The following is a 16,360-nucleotide window of genomic DNA, read 5'->3' on the forward strand; positions in this document are numbered from 1 at the left end:
AGGGCCAACAGCCTCAGAAATCGAGGGTTTCATAGTGATCTGGCTCATGATTAGGTCATGGCTCATGATTTTAGCTCATGATAAGATGGTGGAGAGTAACGTGTAATATACAGTATTTTACATTCATTTTTGTACAAAGGCTTCCATAGGAAGAAAGACTAAGGTGTAGGTGAGGGATAAGCACAATCGACATGTGTTTTCTTGGTTCTCTTGGTTAACGATCTCCCTCCAGCATAGTCCCAACCTGTGACAGGAGTAAGTGTGGTCTGTGCCCCATCTGGTGATAACACAGTTCTTCGGATACACGTCTATTTTTCATCTCCCCTGCCCCCAGCTAATAGTTTTCTTTGTTACTTCTCTATGTGTCTTGTTTTCTATTCTGTTCTTACTTTCATACTTTTGTCCTTCTCTTTTTTTAGAGGGATTTACTCTGTTGTCCTCTAATGTTTTGAGTTCAATCTTGGCTAATTGACTTACAAATTCCTTCTTTTCTAATACAAACATTGAAGGCTACAGATTTCCCTCTGAGAACCCCTTTAGCTGCATTCACAAGTTTTGCTATGTGGCATCTTCATAATTGACTAATTTTAAGTATTTCCTTCATAATTGACTAATTTTAAGTATTTCCTAATTTCCATGAGTATTCCTAATTTCCATTAGGACTTTGCTTTGATGTCTGTTTAGTAGGTTTAGATGTCTGTTTGGTATTTCCAAAAATGTGAGATTTTCCCAACTATGATAAGCCCTGCAGTAGCACCACTGGCTATATGATAAAGTGGTTGGTGATCAGCTCCTGACCTCTTTCTATCCACCACTCTCCAAAGGAGAGAGGCTAGAGTTCTCTTTTTCCCCAGTGGATGGGGTGGATAGTGGAAAGGAGGTGACTGATCAGTTTTGTTCAGCATATGTTTCTTTTATTTTTGACACAGTACAGACTGATGGGAAATATTTCATTGAATTTAAGATGCATCCTTGTAGATAACTGATTATTTGATGAGCCATTAGGGAAAAATATGGCCAATTAAATGATGATATATTATTGATTATCTGAAAAGTCCCAATTTCAGAGATGTTAAAATGTGCAAAAAGTGTGTCTTAGAATTTATAAAATAATGGTATTTTTCCCATTAGTTTTATAATTGTGTAACCCCTATTTAATGCAACCAAAAAATTCTGGACCCTTCTGAGAACATTTTGCTGTAGCCTCATTGTGTGTCCACTAGATCATGCTTAATTGCATTATTCAAATCATTTGTATTTTATTAACTTTCCTTGGACTGCTTAATCTATTAATTACTGAAAGAATTGTATTTTAATCTCTTGTGGTGGTAGATCTATCAATTTCTCTTTGTAATTCTGTCAATATTTGTTTCATACATGTTGAGGATATGTCATTAAGTTCAGACTAGAATTATACCAAGTTAAGTGTTCCTTTTAACATTATGTAATGGTCCTTTTTATACCAATAACTTTTTTTGTTTATCTAATATTAATATAGCTATACTAGCTTTTTGTTGTTATTTTTCTGATATAACTTTTCTCATGCTTTGATTTCCAACCTTATATTTTATTGAATGTATTTTTTATTGTAAACAGCATACAGTGTGATATTTTTTAAACACAATTTGTCTCTGTGTTTTTTAACTGCTGAGTTTGGTCCTTTATATTTATCTTGGTTTTGGATTATTTGGATTTAGCTTTTATTTCTAAAAATAAATATTGCGATCTTATATGTGTTTATCACAGAGTTTCTTGAGAGCATAGATACAGAAAATTTTTTTTTCTTATTTATTCTCAAAACAAGGAAATTTCAAACTTAGGGCAAACATTCTTTAAAATACTTTGAAATAAAAATATTGAAAGTCAATTGCTCAAATATCCAAGAAAAACAAATCAGCTCCAATCCTCCAAAACATATTTGAAAAGATATGCATACAAGGGTTATCAAAATAGAGATGTTGGCAAACTATTTTTATTTCAGTTCACAAACAACATTTGATATCTGAATTCTGCATTCTGATATTCCTGTGGTCTTTTGCCCTTTCTAATGACAGTATGAGAAACCACAGGTCATCTTGTTAAAATAATAATAATAAAAAGTACTAGATATTGTGAAAAAGACCTTGAATTATGTATGGATTTCCTGCAACTAACTGATAAAGAGATGAGAATGATTTATGACTAGTATATCAATTGTTTGTAAACGAGAAGGTGTGTTTTGAGGTTATTTGAAACAAGCAGTTCTCAGAAGGAGCTCAGAAGGAGCACACTTTGGTCTGAAGTATAATCTCTTTTGTATTAGGTGGAGGTTGGCCAATTTGAATTGCACTAAGACAAACCATCTCCAGTGTCACCTGCAAAAGGATCTCATGTTTATTTTCAGAAAATAAAAGCTAAACTCAGTTGTTATACTATATAGGACTGCTAATGTTTACCTTACTCCTTCACCAGCTTACTTTTAGTTTTGGGATTACAGACTCTCAGCGCTGGAAGGAGTCTGAAAGCTAAGTCCAACTGCCTGTCTGAGGCTTGAATGGCATTTACGTAGTTCTGCCAACTTGTCAGGTTGCTGTGCTCGAATACAACCCGAACAGGGCACTCACTGCCCCTTGAAGCAGCCAGTCACGTAGACCATTTTACGAGACCAGTGCTCTAACCCCTGAGCTACGGAGCCACGTAGACCATTTTAAAAACTGAGCCACAAACTGGCTATCAGCCTATTCTACCCCTTGGATCTATACAATAGAAGCAGACACTCTTGTCTCATGACAGCCCTTCAAATACTAAAAACAGCCATCAAGTCTTCCTTTGTCTCAAGCCAAAGAGTCGCAATTCTGTAGAATATTCTATGTAACCTACCATATTTGGCAATACTTTTCAAATACTCAGTTTCTCTAGGCTCTCCCTTGAAGCGTCTTGGTATTTCATACAATACTTAAATGAGATTTTACCTCCACCAAGTTCAGAGGTTCTGTTGCTTCTTTAGTCATAGATACGATACTTTCGTTAATTCAGAAACCAGAGCCTCTTTGGAAACCACATCACTGTGCTGATTCTTACAGAGCTTACAGCACAGGGTAAGGACTAACTCTGGATATGTACTGTGTACCAGGCCAGCTATTTAAGGACCAGGATTTCAGCCCCCACATCGATCTGATCCCAGGGCCCATGTTTATTCCCACTTTCCTTCTCCAACTAGTCTTTCCCCTGTGTTTTGTTAAACCACATCTTTCAAAGGATATATTACCTATAATTACAGCAATAATAAAGTAAAGGCCATCCTTTTTCAGGGCTGAGTACTAAATGCTAATGAGTCACTTGTAGCCCTGGGGCTGTGGGTTGGCCACTTTTGGTACAAAGTTCCCTTCAGATAGCATAAAAGTAATGGAGCCTATTTCCTTTCCAAATGGACAAATTTATAAATCAATGGCATGCAACTTAATGTTATTTTGTTAATAAACTTGGAATATGCAAATGATGGATTGATCTTCCTAAAATAATGCTTTGCACTTCTTTTGAATGACTTCCCATTGTCCAAGCTCCACCTCCTGTCTGTCATTTAAATCCTCTTCAAGGTCAGCCTCCTATTTCCCCTCTATCTAGTCTCCTCTTACTCTTCCAGGCTCTGTGAACAGACGGGGACTAAATGAACAAAGAGAGAGGTGGGCGTGGGAGTGAATTGGACAGGAAGTTGAATAATGTTAGGATGAAGAAAGCTATAGGGTAAAGTCAGAGTGTGGGTCCTGGCCCCACCCTCCTTGACTAGGTGTTTAGAAAGGACTTGTCTTCTCCAGGGGCCATGTCTTAGAATTGAGAAACAGTTTGGGGAGGGTCTTGTTGGGAAAAGGACACTCATGGGATAGAGGTTTTGGGCTGAGTAAATCATGAGCTGCCTACTTGTTCTCCCTGAATTTCTAGAATGATCTGTCCAGCTCTCTCTTGCAAGAAGGTGGAGAACACCGTTTTGGGTAACTGGGACATAGTCCACTAGGTCTAGTAAGTAGACACTCCTCAAAGTGTGTAGTGCTTGTGTCAAGTGACTTATCCGAAGGCCTGTGTGGAGGTTCATGAGTTTTTGGAACGGATGGAGGAATTTCTGGGCGCCTGCATGATATTTGCCTTTTGCACCCCAAAGTGTAAAATATATACCTCTTGGAGTATATATTATGTCTTGCTGCCTATGTTGTGGGTTCTGGAGGGCATGCAGGTTCTTCTTTGGGTCCTTAATATTTTGCCTATAGTACTATTTTAATACACATTGATCTTGATATTTGGCCCCATTTTTCCACCAACAACTTCCTTCCTACATATCTTTCCTTACTGAAGGGACGCACATGCTTACAGGTGTTGGTATGAAGTATCTATCCCAAGGATAGCTACCTATTTTGATTTATGGACTGTTGTGCTCACCTTGGAAAAGAAATAGAAGAAAATAGTCTTCTCTGATTTCTACTTTTTTCTGAAGAGCATGCAATAATATTTTATTATGTTGGAAAGCGAGATTGCCACTCAGCACAGGCTACTGGACTCACTCCCTACCAAGCTTGTGAAATTCAAGCAATTTTGGCAAGGACAGCCATGCCAACTGTCTGCTTACCTACATAGTCCTATGACTTCAAAACCAGGCTGGATTTGCATCTTTCCAAGTTACTTCGAAGAAATTAGTAACAGGATTGAACTGATTTGCAAAGTGAACCCGGGAAGGTGCCGAGGACAGAGCTCTGACGGCAGTTCTGGGACGTGGTCCTTACCCCCTCTTTGTAGCCTCTCCTGGGTAAAGCCACCACAGCCTCCATCCGTGAGGGCCAGACCCCCTTTGGAGCCAGCCCTGGCAGAATGGCTGAGCTGCCACAGCCTACATTTCTGGTATTTCAGTGTGAGCTCACGCCATGCCAATGCTCCCCAAGTCACGACTTTTTTACAGTTACTTAGATTCTTTTTTTTTTTTCCTGAAGACAAGAGGCATGTATTTCTTGAATGAGGAAAGATTGGAAGTTAACATGAAAACTGCATCATGTGTGACGTTTACATTAAATATTAAAGAAACTCCAAACTGTGGCAGATAGGGAAGGCCTTTCCAACTGGTCCCTGTTGTTTTGTCTCGGACCTGTTCTCCTGATACTCCATCCCAACCAATCACAGCCACAGTGGTCCAAAACATGCCTTTACCCAGGCCATACCTTTACCAATTGCCTACTCTTTCTTTCTGAGTTCACGTATCGTCTCTTCTGTTCTCAGATTCCCCAGACACTCTACTTCATGCTCTCACAAGGCATTGCTCAATTCTCTAGTTAAGAACTTATCACATTGGGCGCCTGGGTGGCTCAGTCGGTTAAGCGTCTGCCTTCGGCTCAGGTCATGATCCCAGGGTCCTGGGATCGAGCCCCGCATCGGGCTCCCTGCTCCGCAGGAAGCCTGCTTCTCCCTCTCCCACTCCCCCTGCTTGTGTTCCCTCTCTCGCTGTGTCTCTCTGTCAAATAAATAAACAAAATCTTCAAATAAAAAAAAAAAAAGAACTTATCACATTAAATTGCAATTCCTTCCAGACTTGTCTGTTCCCCAAGTCTTACATCTTTGTGTTCTTTGGGCTTACCAAATATAGTTACCTAGATTCTCTATCAGTTGCTATGGTTTCTGCCTCAATCCCAGCCTTGTTCTGTAGACCCTCCATGGACCGGCAGCGTCCTCTGAATCTCGATCCAGTTGAATGGGCTATTTCTAGATCCCTTCTCCTGGTCTGCACCCTTGGCAAGAGTCTTCTCCTAGTGGAGCTGGTGCTGTTCTGAGGAGGTCTTTGACTACTGCCCTGTCTGGGTAACAACTATGGTTGTAGTTTCTCAGCTGGCAGATTTGTCCCTCTTAAATCATGCCCAAGCTCGCCATGCTCCTTGGATGTGTACATTGGGTTGCTGGCCATCCTCTTTGGAGGACTATCTCCCAACCAGCTCAGTGGCCCCTGTTCTAATCCTGCTGTATTCTGACTCTCTTTCTCTCCTACCAGCAGGTGCCATCATGATCTCAGTATGACCCAACTGAGTTCATTCATTCATTCACTCATTCAGTTACCAACTCTCTGCTGAATACTACGTGCAGGCATTGTGCCAGGTGCTGGATTGCAATGGTGAACAAGACACAATCTTTGTTCTTTCCTCAAGAAGCACATGCGCTACACTGTGCATGGGAGGCAATTTTTCTTTTCAATATCTGTGTTGTTGTTTTTTACTCCAACTCTCCAATTGTGCCCGACATATAACCTATCTCTGTATGGTAGCTGGAGGCCCACTCTTTTGTGAGACATTGGGAGCCATAAAATGTTAAAAACAATACTGATGCTCACTGGGCCCTCTCTTCCTGAAACAAGGAGCGACAATTCCGTGGCTCACTAAGCTTTACTGTGAGAGGTGGAAGCAAAGGGAATACTTAGAACGTGGAAAAGGGGCATTTGGAGAGAAGGTTTTATAGTCTTCGCTTGGCAACACAAAAGGGAGAAGATCCCTAGACTGGTCACATTGGGCTAAAATTATTTTCAGCAAATTCTTATTTTTGTACCAGAAAATACTGTCCAAAAGAAGGAACATAAAAGAGAGGGTCTGATTTTAAAATCTTGGGATTCTTAAATGAATGAGGTTGGGAGTGAATCAAAAGAATAAATCATTTTTTAAAAATAAATTTTAATGATTTTTTGTAAATTTTGGAGGACAGTTTGTATCAGGTAAGCATAATAATAAGAGTCTTATGTGTTTAAGATTTACCTGGCAAGCTTATTAGAATGCAGACTCCTGGGCTCCCTCCAAGAAATTCTGATTCTTCAGAGTTTCTCAAACTGGTATGACTGACATTTTGGACTAGATAATTCTTTGTCATGGGTGGCGGCACGCCTGTGCATTGTTGGTGTTTCTTTCTCTCCCTTTCAAACAAGTATCAGTAGAAAAATACCACTAGTTTCAGAAAAGAACAGTCTGAATTCATGAAAATCTGAAGGATGAAATGGTTAAAAAAAATCCTTGGGAAATAACACCACGTTCATCCCCATAATACCAGGTTCAATCCCCATACTCCCAAACCATGGTGAGTTGTAGCTACTTCAGGGGACGCTGGAAGATCCAGTCTGTTGTGAACTCCCTTCCTGAAGTTGCATTTCTCTTCTGCACGGAATGGTACCTCCTCTGATCAAATGCCTCCAGACAGTCTTGGCATGATAGACCATTTTAATAATAATAATAGGAATGTTTATGTGGTAACAATGCAAAAACTTTAGTAAATACTTGTTTTAATTCATTCTTTGAAATAGGCTAAGTATTCCCCTAATGTTCCTGTTTCCTTGGTTCATTTACTGAGAAATTCCTTTTTTCAAAAATAGTGAAGAAACTGCAGCCTAATCCTATTTGACTTTCTACCAGATCTAATTTACTGGTGTTTCCCCTCGTTATCCTGCAGGCAACATCTTCACAATTTTCCCCAGCCTCTTCCTAGAATACAAGCTTCTCATGGACTCAAAAGGAATCATAACTCTTAATCAGGGAAACATTGCCTGTTTATATTCTACAGGGCATGAGCAGCAAATCTTTTTTTTTTTTTTTTAAAGATTTTATTTATTTGTTAGAGAGAGAACACAAGCAGGGGGGAGCGTCAGAAGAAGGGAGAAGCAGGCTCTCCACTGAGCAGGGAGCCCCACGCGGGGCTCGATCCCAGGACCCTGGGATCATGACCTGAGCCGAAGGCAGACGTTTTACCGAGTGAGCCACCCAGGCATCCCGAGCAGCAAATCTTTTCATGAGACAGGCCATTGGACTTCTATTGGCAAGGAAAGAGAATGTCAATAAACTGGTAAGCAGCTGTCATTCTTGGACAGCCCACCAGGTACCCTAATATACTTTGCCTTTAATCTTTGCAACAACCATGCAAGACAGGCCCAGAGACGGGCTCAGGTAAATGTGCCAATGAACACCCTACAAAGTGGAGGGGTTAAGATCTGAAATTAGGACTTCGACTTCATGTTCTGTATTCTTAATTCCTCCATTGTGCTACAATTATAAAGCCGTTGTTCCAGTTGTGATGCCTCAGGGCTGAGTTTGTTACATTTTAATTTTTATTCAAAAAGAATTTCTTCGAACAGTGACTTGACATGGGTCCTCTCCAATTTGCTCAACCTTGCTGCCACTTGTAGCCCGGCTGCTTTTCATATAAAGCAGTAGGGGGAAAGACAGGTTCTCCACGGATTCAGTGTTGAGTTTAGAACCTTATGTCAAACTTCAGGTCTCTTTCCTTTTTTCAAAGATGGTGATTCTCTAATACACTGGAAACCAATATCAATCAAATCCTGATCATAATTAATAGGAAAGGGTATCAGCTGGGCCTCATTGTTACATACAGGCTGATCGAGGGCAACTACTCCTCAGAGAGTAGTTGCCAACCTGAGAAATGGCCCCAAATTAAGAAGGTACCAGAAACTGAAACAAAATGAGAGGAAAAGAAAAAAAAAGTTATGGTTCCCGGGAGGGACCATGATTTAACTGTGCTCTCAGGCATATCTAGTCCTTCCTCAGGTTGGTTCTCTTTAGCCGACAGCCTCTTCCTGCCTCTTCACCTGAAATTATCATTTTTCAAATCACCATTTGGGTTGTCTCCTCCGTGAAGCCCTCGTGTCTCTTCCTGAATTCGCTCCTTCCTCCCCATTCTGAAATCCTACAGCATTTACACCTGGCTCCCACCATCTCGTTCTTTATTTACACAGTCCTTTATATGTTTGTTGAGCTCTTTCTCCAAGTGGATTTTACGCTCCTTACGGGTAACAACTTCGTAAAATGTAAATGGAACAGTGATGACATAGTAGGACTTCAAGAAATACTTGCTGAGGGATTCTCTGATTTTTATACACTTTGGTTGGGAAATTATAAAATTTGAAGGGATTTATGTAAAAGAAGACCATCTTTCATGAAAAATTCTTTAAGGTGCTAACATCTGCTTGCTTTGCTTTCAAAAAGACAAACTTCTTTTAAGTATTTCCCCTAGGGCAGCACCATAGTCGTGATGTTCCCCGCTGTGGCTAGAGGCTGGGGAAGTAGAGGGACGCAGGCCAGTTGAGACTCTAAAGATGGGATGTATTTACATATGCTGGTGAAAGGACTTTGGATGTTTGACCATTTTCTAGAGTCCGGGAGTCCTGGAGCTCCACAAAGTTTACCATTTGTATAGGAATCTTTTAGCTCTTGGATGGAAAAAACTCTTTCCTGTAAAACTTCATGGAATTTCTGCTCCTGGCAGGGACAATAGTTATTCATTGTGGATCTTGAAATCTATGGCATGGTTGTCCAAATGGGCACCAAATAAAGCGAGGAAAGAAAAGTCTCAACTACATATTTTAAAATTATTTTTGGTTCCAGGTGATGGACGGGGCAGGCTGTGACTGGCATCGACAAGACTAAACCCTTTACCCAGACCCAGGGGATCACTTCTGATCTAAAAACCTTGTCCTCCAGACCAGCTGCCGAAGAAACAAACGCAAGTCCAAGACCTTACTTCATATCCTGAATGGCCACACATTCCACCTGTGATGGCTTCAGTCTTTTAAATTTGAGCTTCTGTGGAGGGTCCTATTGGGGATTGGGATTTTCTGTTTGACTATAGACCCATTTTTTCCCCCTAGATGATTTTGACCATCTCGTCTGCCTCCTTTCAATCACCTGTGCTTGGCTGAGTGACAGACATGGACCCCTAAGGATCCATCTTATCTCAGGAGACTCCTTTTATTGTAACAGGCCTCTGAAGTGGGAACCAACTCTCTGGAAACAATTTCCAGTTAGTTCAATAATTTTGACTAAGCTTCTACTATGATAGCAGCTAACATTTATTAAGCACTTACTCCCTACCAGACCTTCTACCAAGCACTTACCATCTATCATTCCATTTAATATTCACAATGCAGCAAAGAGAGATAAAGTATTATTATTCTAATTTTACAGATTAGGAAATTGATGCACAAAGGGGCTAAACACGTTGGTCAAGGCCACACAACTAGTTGACCACAAAACTGACCTCCTGATTTCCCCCCTCCACCCCAAATCTTCTTCTTCAGTCTTTCCCCTGTCCATTGAGGGCAACTCCATTCTTTCAGGTACTTAGGCTGAAGCCCATGGGACTATGCTGGATGCCTCTCTTCTCAAGCCCTACATCCAATGCTTCAGGAAATCCATCGGCTTTGCCTTCATGGTATATCCAACTCTGACTGCTTTTCTCATCTCCATTGCTCCCTGCTGAGTCAAGCCAGCATCATCTTTTGCCTGAAATATTGCCATAACCCTCCTAACCAGTCACAGTCCTTCCATCCCTGTCTTCCCACGGGCTGTTCCAGCAGCCAGAGTGATCTTTCAAATCCAAGTCAGCTCATGTTGCTCCTCTGTGCAAAAGCCAAAGTTCTCACAAGACCCTCCACTCTCCATCCCCATGACCTCACCATCTCCCGCTCGCCTCCCTGGATCTCTTCCATCGACAGACCACCCGCTTTCCTGCTCTTCTGGATCACACTGAGTGTTTCTGGTTTTGAGGTCTAAGCCCTGGGGCCCTCTGGTTGGTATGTTCTTCCCCCAGTAGCCTCACAGTCAGCTTCAAAAATGTCTCCTCAAACGCTACCTTCTCAACGCATCTCTGTTTATATTACCCTCACTCAAGTAGTACCAAGTCGTCTTACTTGGCTCTATTTTTTCTGTAGCATATATTACCTTTTGACATAGTGTGTAACTCATTTGTTATGTTTCTTGTTTCTTGTCTGCTTTCTCTCCCTCTGCCCTTCCCCACTAGACAGAGAGCTTTGTCTGTAGTGTTCTCTGATGTATTCCAGGGACCCAGGACAGTGCCTGGCACATTATGCATGATCAATGGGTATTTGCTGAATAAATGAATGAATGGTCCTAGATCTCAAATCTTAGGGTGTTCATAATTTTGTTGTAGACATGTGGCATTCTCAAGTGAAAAGGGCAATAACACAGAAGATGTAATGAGGTGGTGTTTGTCAAGGGTCAAGTGAGCAGAAAACTTAGTGACGGGCACTCAGGTAAGGGAGATATAAGAATGAGTTGGAAAGATAGAGGGGGCTTAGCTCTGAACTCTTTTCATTCCGCAGTACAATAGTAAGGACATCCTTTTTTCTTAGCTTATGGGCCCAGGACTTAAGCCATAGTCCTAGTCTTGTAGCTGCCATACCACAAGTTGCAAAACTTCCTGAGACGTTTCTCTTCCTCCTCCCCATGCCCTTGTGGCCTCAAGGGCATGGCTGTTTCTCCGTGGTAAGGTCAGACATAATGAGAAATACAGGCCCAAACTGCTGGATCACTCAAAAGCAGGGAGGAATCTGGAATGGAATTGTTAGGTTTGGGGTATTTTAATCATTTCCTGCAGGTTGGCAAGTTTCAGAAGGGTCAATTTCTAAAAGAATCAGGCGGGGTCCACTTAAAGAAATTTCACCGTTTCTCCAAAAGGTTTTCATATTTGGTCTCCGGATTTGATGTTCCACTGAGGGGTGCCTGAGACATGGACCTTTTTCAGTGGTGACACTTCTCTGTGACAACCCTACTTCCTTACTTTGGTCAAGTAAAACTTTTCTGTCGTCTATACTCATTGCACTGGCTTACCCTGCTTTCAAGAAAACTGATTTGCTCCTACCACAGGATGGAAATGTGTGTGTGTGTGTGGGGGGGGGGGTGGGTGGGTGGGGCACAGGGGGCAAGTTAAGAGGGAAAATTGTCCAACATGAGGCCAGACCTCCTGCTTATTTATGAGATGACTCATTTTTTTTTAAATTTTATTATGTTATGTTAATCACCATACATCACAACATTAGTTTTTGATGTAGTGTTCCATGATTCATTGTTTGTGCATAACACCCAGTGCTCCATGCAGAACGTGCCCTCCTCAATACCCACCACCAGGCCAACCCATCCTCCCACCCCCCTCCCCTCTAGAACCCTCAGTTTGTTTCTCAGAGTCCATAGTCTCTCATGGTTCGTCTCCCCCTCCAATTCCCCCCCTTCATTTTTCCCTTCCAACTATCTTCTTTTTTTTAACATATAATGTATTATTTGTTTCAGAGGTACAGGTCTGTGATTCATCAGTCTTGCATAATTCACAGTGCTCACCATGGCACACACCCTCCCCAATGTCTATCATCCAGCCATCCCATCCCTCCCATCCCCCATTTTGATCTTGTCTGACTTCAGGGCATGCCTGCTATCTCTTGTCCATCTGAGACGGTGTTAGGGAGACAAGTCCCCATTACCGAAGGGTTCTAATGACATGTCCTCCAAAGCCCAGGCAGGACGTGACCATAGTATCTGCCCAAGCTGACCATTAGGTCAAACACATTAGCCTTTAGAATGATCCAATGGAAAAAAGTGCATCTGGTTAGAACTCCTGACTATTCAGACAAAGGTTAATTTGGAACTGCTCGTGTTAGGGGCTGAATCTGCAGAAGAGCCCCTAAGCCCTGGCAGCCCTCTGATGGGCTAGGCTCTGAGATCCTGCCAGCAGGAGAGAGTAGCTACACTGGCCGAAGGCCCGCCACCTGAGAACCTCCCCAGGAGGCCTTGGAACCACCACTCCCAGCTTTGCTTCAGTTGGTCCGGCATGAGGCCTGGGCATCGTCATTTTTTTAAAAAGTTGTCCAGGTGATTTTATGTGTAACCAGAAATAAAAACCACCTGCCATTAAGGACCCAGAGAGGTGGTGTCTGAGTTGCTGGTGGAAGACAATCCACTCCTGCCTTACAATCCCTGTGGCATAGCACCCCTCGCCCCCACCCGGCTTCACCAATTTTCCCTTTTCTCCTAGATTATTTCCACAATCACATAAACAAGCTGCAATTTCTCCCATTCTAAATGAGACTCTCCTTATATTCCACATCGCCCTTTAGTTACTGCCCTATTGCCTGCTTCTGTTTAGGGAAAATCTCCCTAAGTTGTGCTTTCTGGGTGTGCCGTCCAATTTCTTTCTGCACTCTTCCTCCTAGACCCAATCTGTCCGGATATCCCCCCCACTACTGCACAGACTCTGGCCCTGTCTTACCATCTGGACACGCCGGTGCGTCCAGGTCTCACCCTTGGTCACAGAAGTGGACCAGTTGGAGAAACCCAGCACAGGCCTTCCTGATACCCTCTGGGGGTCCTGCATGCCCCCAATCCAGCCTACAGCTGGCCCTGCGGGGCTGGGATCAAAGCTCAGTGAACAGAATGCAGAACCGGAAACTTCCAGGCAAATGAGAATGACAAATAGAGCCTTCAGGAAAGGGAAGGCGATGACTTACACAGCGTGTGGTGGTGATGATGACAGAACTGGAGATGAAAGAGAGGCCATCGTTCATGCTGACCTGAAGCGCGGCTTTCCTGCAATGACAAGGAAAGCAGAGACGCTCAGCATGGTGCGCAAGGAGCAAGGGGCCATAAGCCGGATGCTTAAGTCCCCTGCAGGCTCTGCTCCTAACTGTCCCGGGGACTGTGGTCTCTTCCCCTGGGGGCCTGAGGGGGTCTCTTTTGTAAAATGTGGAGGATGGCTTCTAGGGCTCACCCGCACGCTCTAAAATTCTAGAGAGGTGTCGGGATACCCTTGGCTGGTGTGTCAAGGTATTGCTTTCAGCCCGTCTTACGTGGTAGCGAATTGCATTGAACCAGCAAAGCCTGCTACCATTTAATTTACCGGTCACATTGTTGTAGGAAGAAGTTCTCCCAAAACGTGGCTTGAGCCTGTGGGCATAAACTTGTCAAACTGTAAACCTAATGTTCTGTTGTGGTTACCGGGGCTCTCTGTGACTGATTCTGATGAGGGGGTTTGCTACCATCCCGACAAGCTCACGGAGGTACAGCAGTGGATGACTGACCTTCTACCCTCCTTCCATCTCTGTGAGACTCACTGAAACCTGAGCTTCTGCTTTGCTTGTCTTTGGCAGTATGGACACAGGGTTAGTTTGTGGAATCAGTGGACTTGAAGGTCAGTGTTAGGCAACCAGACTTGGAGGCTTTACAGTTAGAACAAATGATTGAAAGCAGAAGTTAGATGGACATGTTTAGTATTTTTTCCTCAAAGCCACCATTCTCTCTTCAGCCTGTTACAACCATGTTTACGGAGAAGGGAGTTTGTGTTCTCTGACGAACACCCAGCAGATATCCGATGCCCTGCAGGGGCACAGAGGAAGGAGCACTGAGCTTGGCCCAGAAGTCTGAATCTGGGGTCTTGAACCCACTCTTCTTAACCCCTCTGAACTTCCTTTCTGTGTTTCCTTATGGTCTAAGGAGGAGATAATCATTCAGCAGAGCAATTACGACAGGGCGAGTAATGTGTGTTGGGATGGTTTTGGGAAGTGTCAGCACTAGAAAGGTAGCTGTGATTAAGTGAGACATACCTTTGTTGGAAACTAGACCCTTCCACTACGGCAGTGTGACCTTGGGCAAGCTATTTAAATTCTCTCAGCCATAGATTCCACATCTGTAAAACTGGGATGACGTGAGCATCTGGCTCTTTGGGAGCTTGGGAGGATAAGGGGAGGTACTCTTTATAAGACATCTGTCCTGGTGCCTTGCTCACCCGAAGCACTGGCACCATCATCGTTACCTGGAGAGGTCTAGACAAGGCTGTGTGACAACAACGAAGAAAGACTCTTTCTTCTCCCTTTGTCCCCTCTACCTCCTCTCTCCTCCCTGGCTGTGAGGTTCAGTTACTGGTGGAAACTTACATGCCAACTTCTTTTAAGATAGGTGCTGGACACAGCAAGTAAGTGTCTTCCACAGTGAAGGGCTTCTCATCTGTAAAAAGAAAGTCACAGGATTAAGAAGAGTGAAGCAACTTTACAATTTCATGTTCAGTGACTCCTAGAGACCATCCACCAAATCCTGGGAGACATGAGAAAAACAGTAACTCTGAAATAGACACTGGTCTTGAGCCATAAAATCCATTCGAGTGAATGAACTTTAAGGTTCTCTTGCTAGAATACTAGTCCTTGACCTCATACATCCAATTGAGTCAATCAGTGAACAAATAGAGACTGAGCCCTTACCATTGACTAGGCATAACTGAGGGGAATCCAGAAGATATCAGACTGGTCCCCAGGGAACTTCAGGTCTGAGTCTAGTTTGAGAGAGAAGCCACATTCATGGAGAAAGTTTGTTGACACAGCATTATTTATAATAGCCAAGACATGGAGTGAGCAACCTAAGCGGATGAGTGGATAAAAAAATGTGGCATATGTATATATATATATACACAACATAGATTATTCAGTCATAAGTTAGTAAGTCTTGCCATTTGTGACAACATGGATGGACCTAGAGGACACTGTGCTAAGTGAAATAAGTCAGACAGAGAAAGATAAATATCTTATGATCTCATTTATATGTGGAATCTAAAAAAGAAAAAAAATGAACTCATAGATAACAGAGAACAGATTGGTGGTTTCCAGGGGGTGGGGGATGGGTGAAATGGGTGAAGGTGGTCAAAAGGTACAAACTTCCAGTTATCAAATAAGTCATGAGGATGTCATGTACAGCGTGGTGACTATAGGTCATAATACTGTATTGCATGTTTGAAAGTTGCTAAGAGAGTAAATCTTAAAAGTTCTCATCACAAGAAAAGAATTTGTAATTATGTATGGTGATGGATGTTAACTAGATTTATTGTGGTGATCATTTCGTCTTCTATACAAATATTGAATCACTAGGCTGTACATCTGAAACTAATATAATGCTTTTTGTCAATTATATCCCAATTTTTTAAAGAAGAAAAAGCTTTCTGACACATACAAGAAGTAGCTAAGCCAAAATATTATTTAGCTTCAGAAGACAGAGAGCTCTCTTCAGGTGGGTGACGTGGTAAGGTGACAGGGAACACAAAACTTGAGATGTGCTTTGGCAGAGAGATTGGGAAGAGGCATTCCTGGTGGGAGGAATGGCATGAGCAAAGGCAGAGCAAACAAAAGATATATTCTAGGGTTGGAGGTAAGTAGGATTTGCAAAGATCAGTATAGGAAGAAATTTGGTCTAAATTCTTTGCGTGAGAACGTAGGAATTTGGACACAGGCCTATTAGCTGTGAAAAGAACTTTAGAGGTTTTTGGGGAAAAAAAACTTGAAGGGATGATTTTGGGAGTTTCAGCAGATATAGCTGTGAAAGATGGAGGAGAATGGGGGGACTCTGGAGGTGGGAAGTTCTTGCTCTTACTCTATGGGTGAAAAAAAGAAAGCTTTCATCTCAAGCTCCTTAAAAACTTCATTGTGGGGGCGCCTGGGTGGCTCAGATGGTTAAGCGTCTGCCTTCGGCTCAGGTCATGATCCCAGGGTCCTGGGATCGAGTCCCGCATCGGGCTCCCTGCTCCTTGGGAGCCT

General features: G+C 42.7%; 1 protein-coding gene across 2 annotated transcripts in view; it reads right to left on the minus strand.

Annotated features, from left to right (window-relative positions):
* The window catches only part of ANTXR1 (ANTXR cell adhesion molecule 1), a 248,972-nt gene that overhangs the window by 129,692 nt on the left and 102,920 nt on the right, over positions 1-16,360 (minus strand). For both annotated transcript variants that reach the window (XM_054509837.2, XM_064572414.1), the window contains exons 11-12: positions 14,717-14,786; positions 13,295-13,373 (exon numbers count right to left, since the gene is read on the minus strand). In XM_054509837.2, coding sequence (XP_054365812.1) covers positions 13,295-13,373; positions 14,717-14,786 — 149 coding nt within the window. The remainder of the gene's footprint in view (positions 1-13,294; positions 13,374-14,716; positions 14,787-16,360) is intronic.

Source organism: Mirounga angustirostris, unplaced genomic scaffold (assembly GCF_029215605.1).
Source record: "Mirounga angustirostris isolate CCGP_5_RB_7025 unplaced genomic scaffold, mMirAng1.0.hap1 SCAF_10, whole genome shotgun sequence".
In the NCBI taxonomy this organism is placed as follows: domain Eukaryota; kingdom Metazoa; phylum Chordata; class Mammalia; order Carnivora; family Phocidae; genus Mirounga; species Mirounga angustirostris.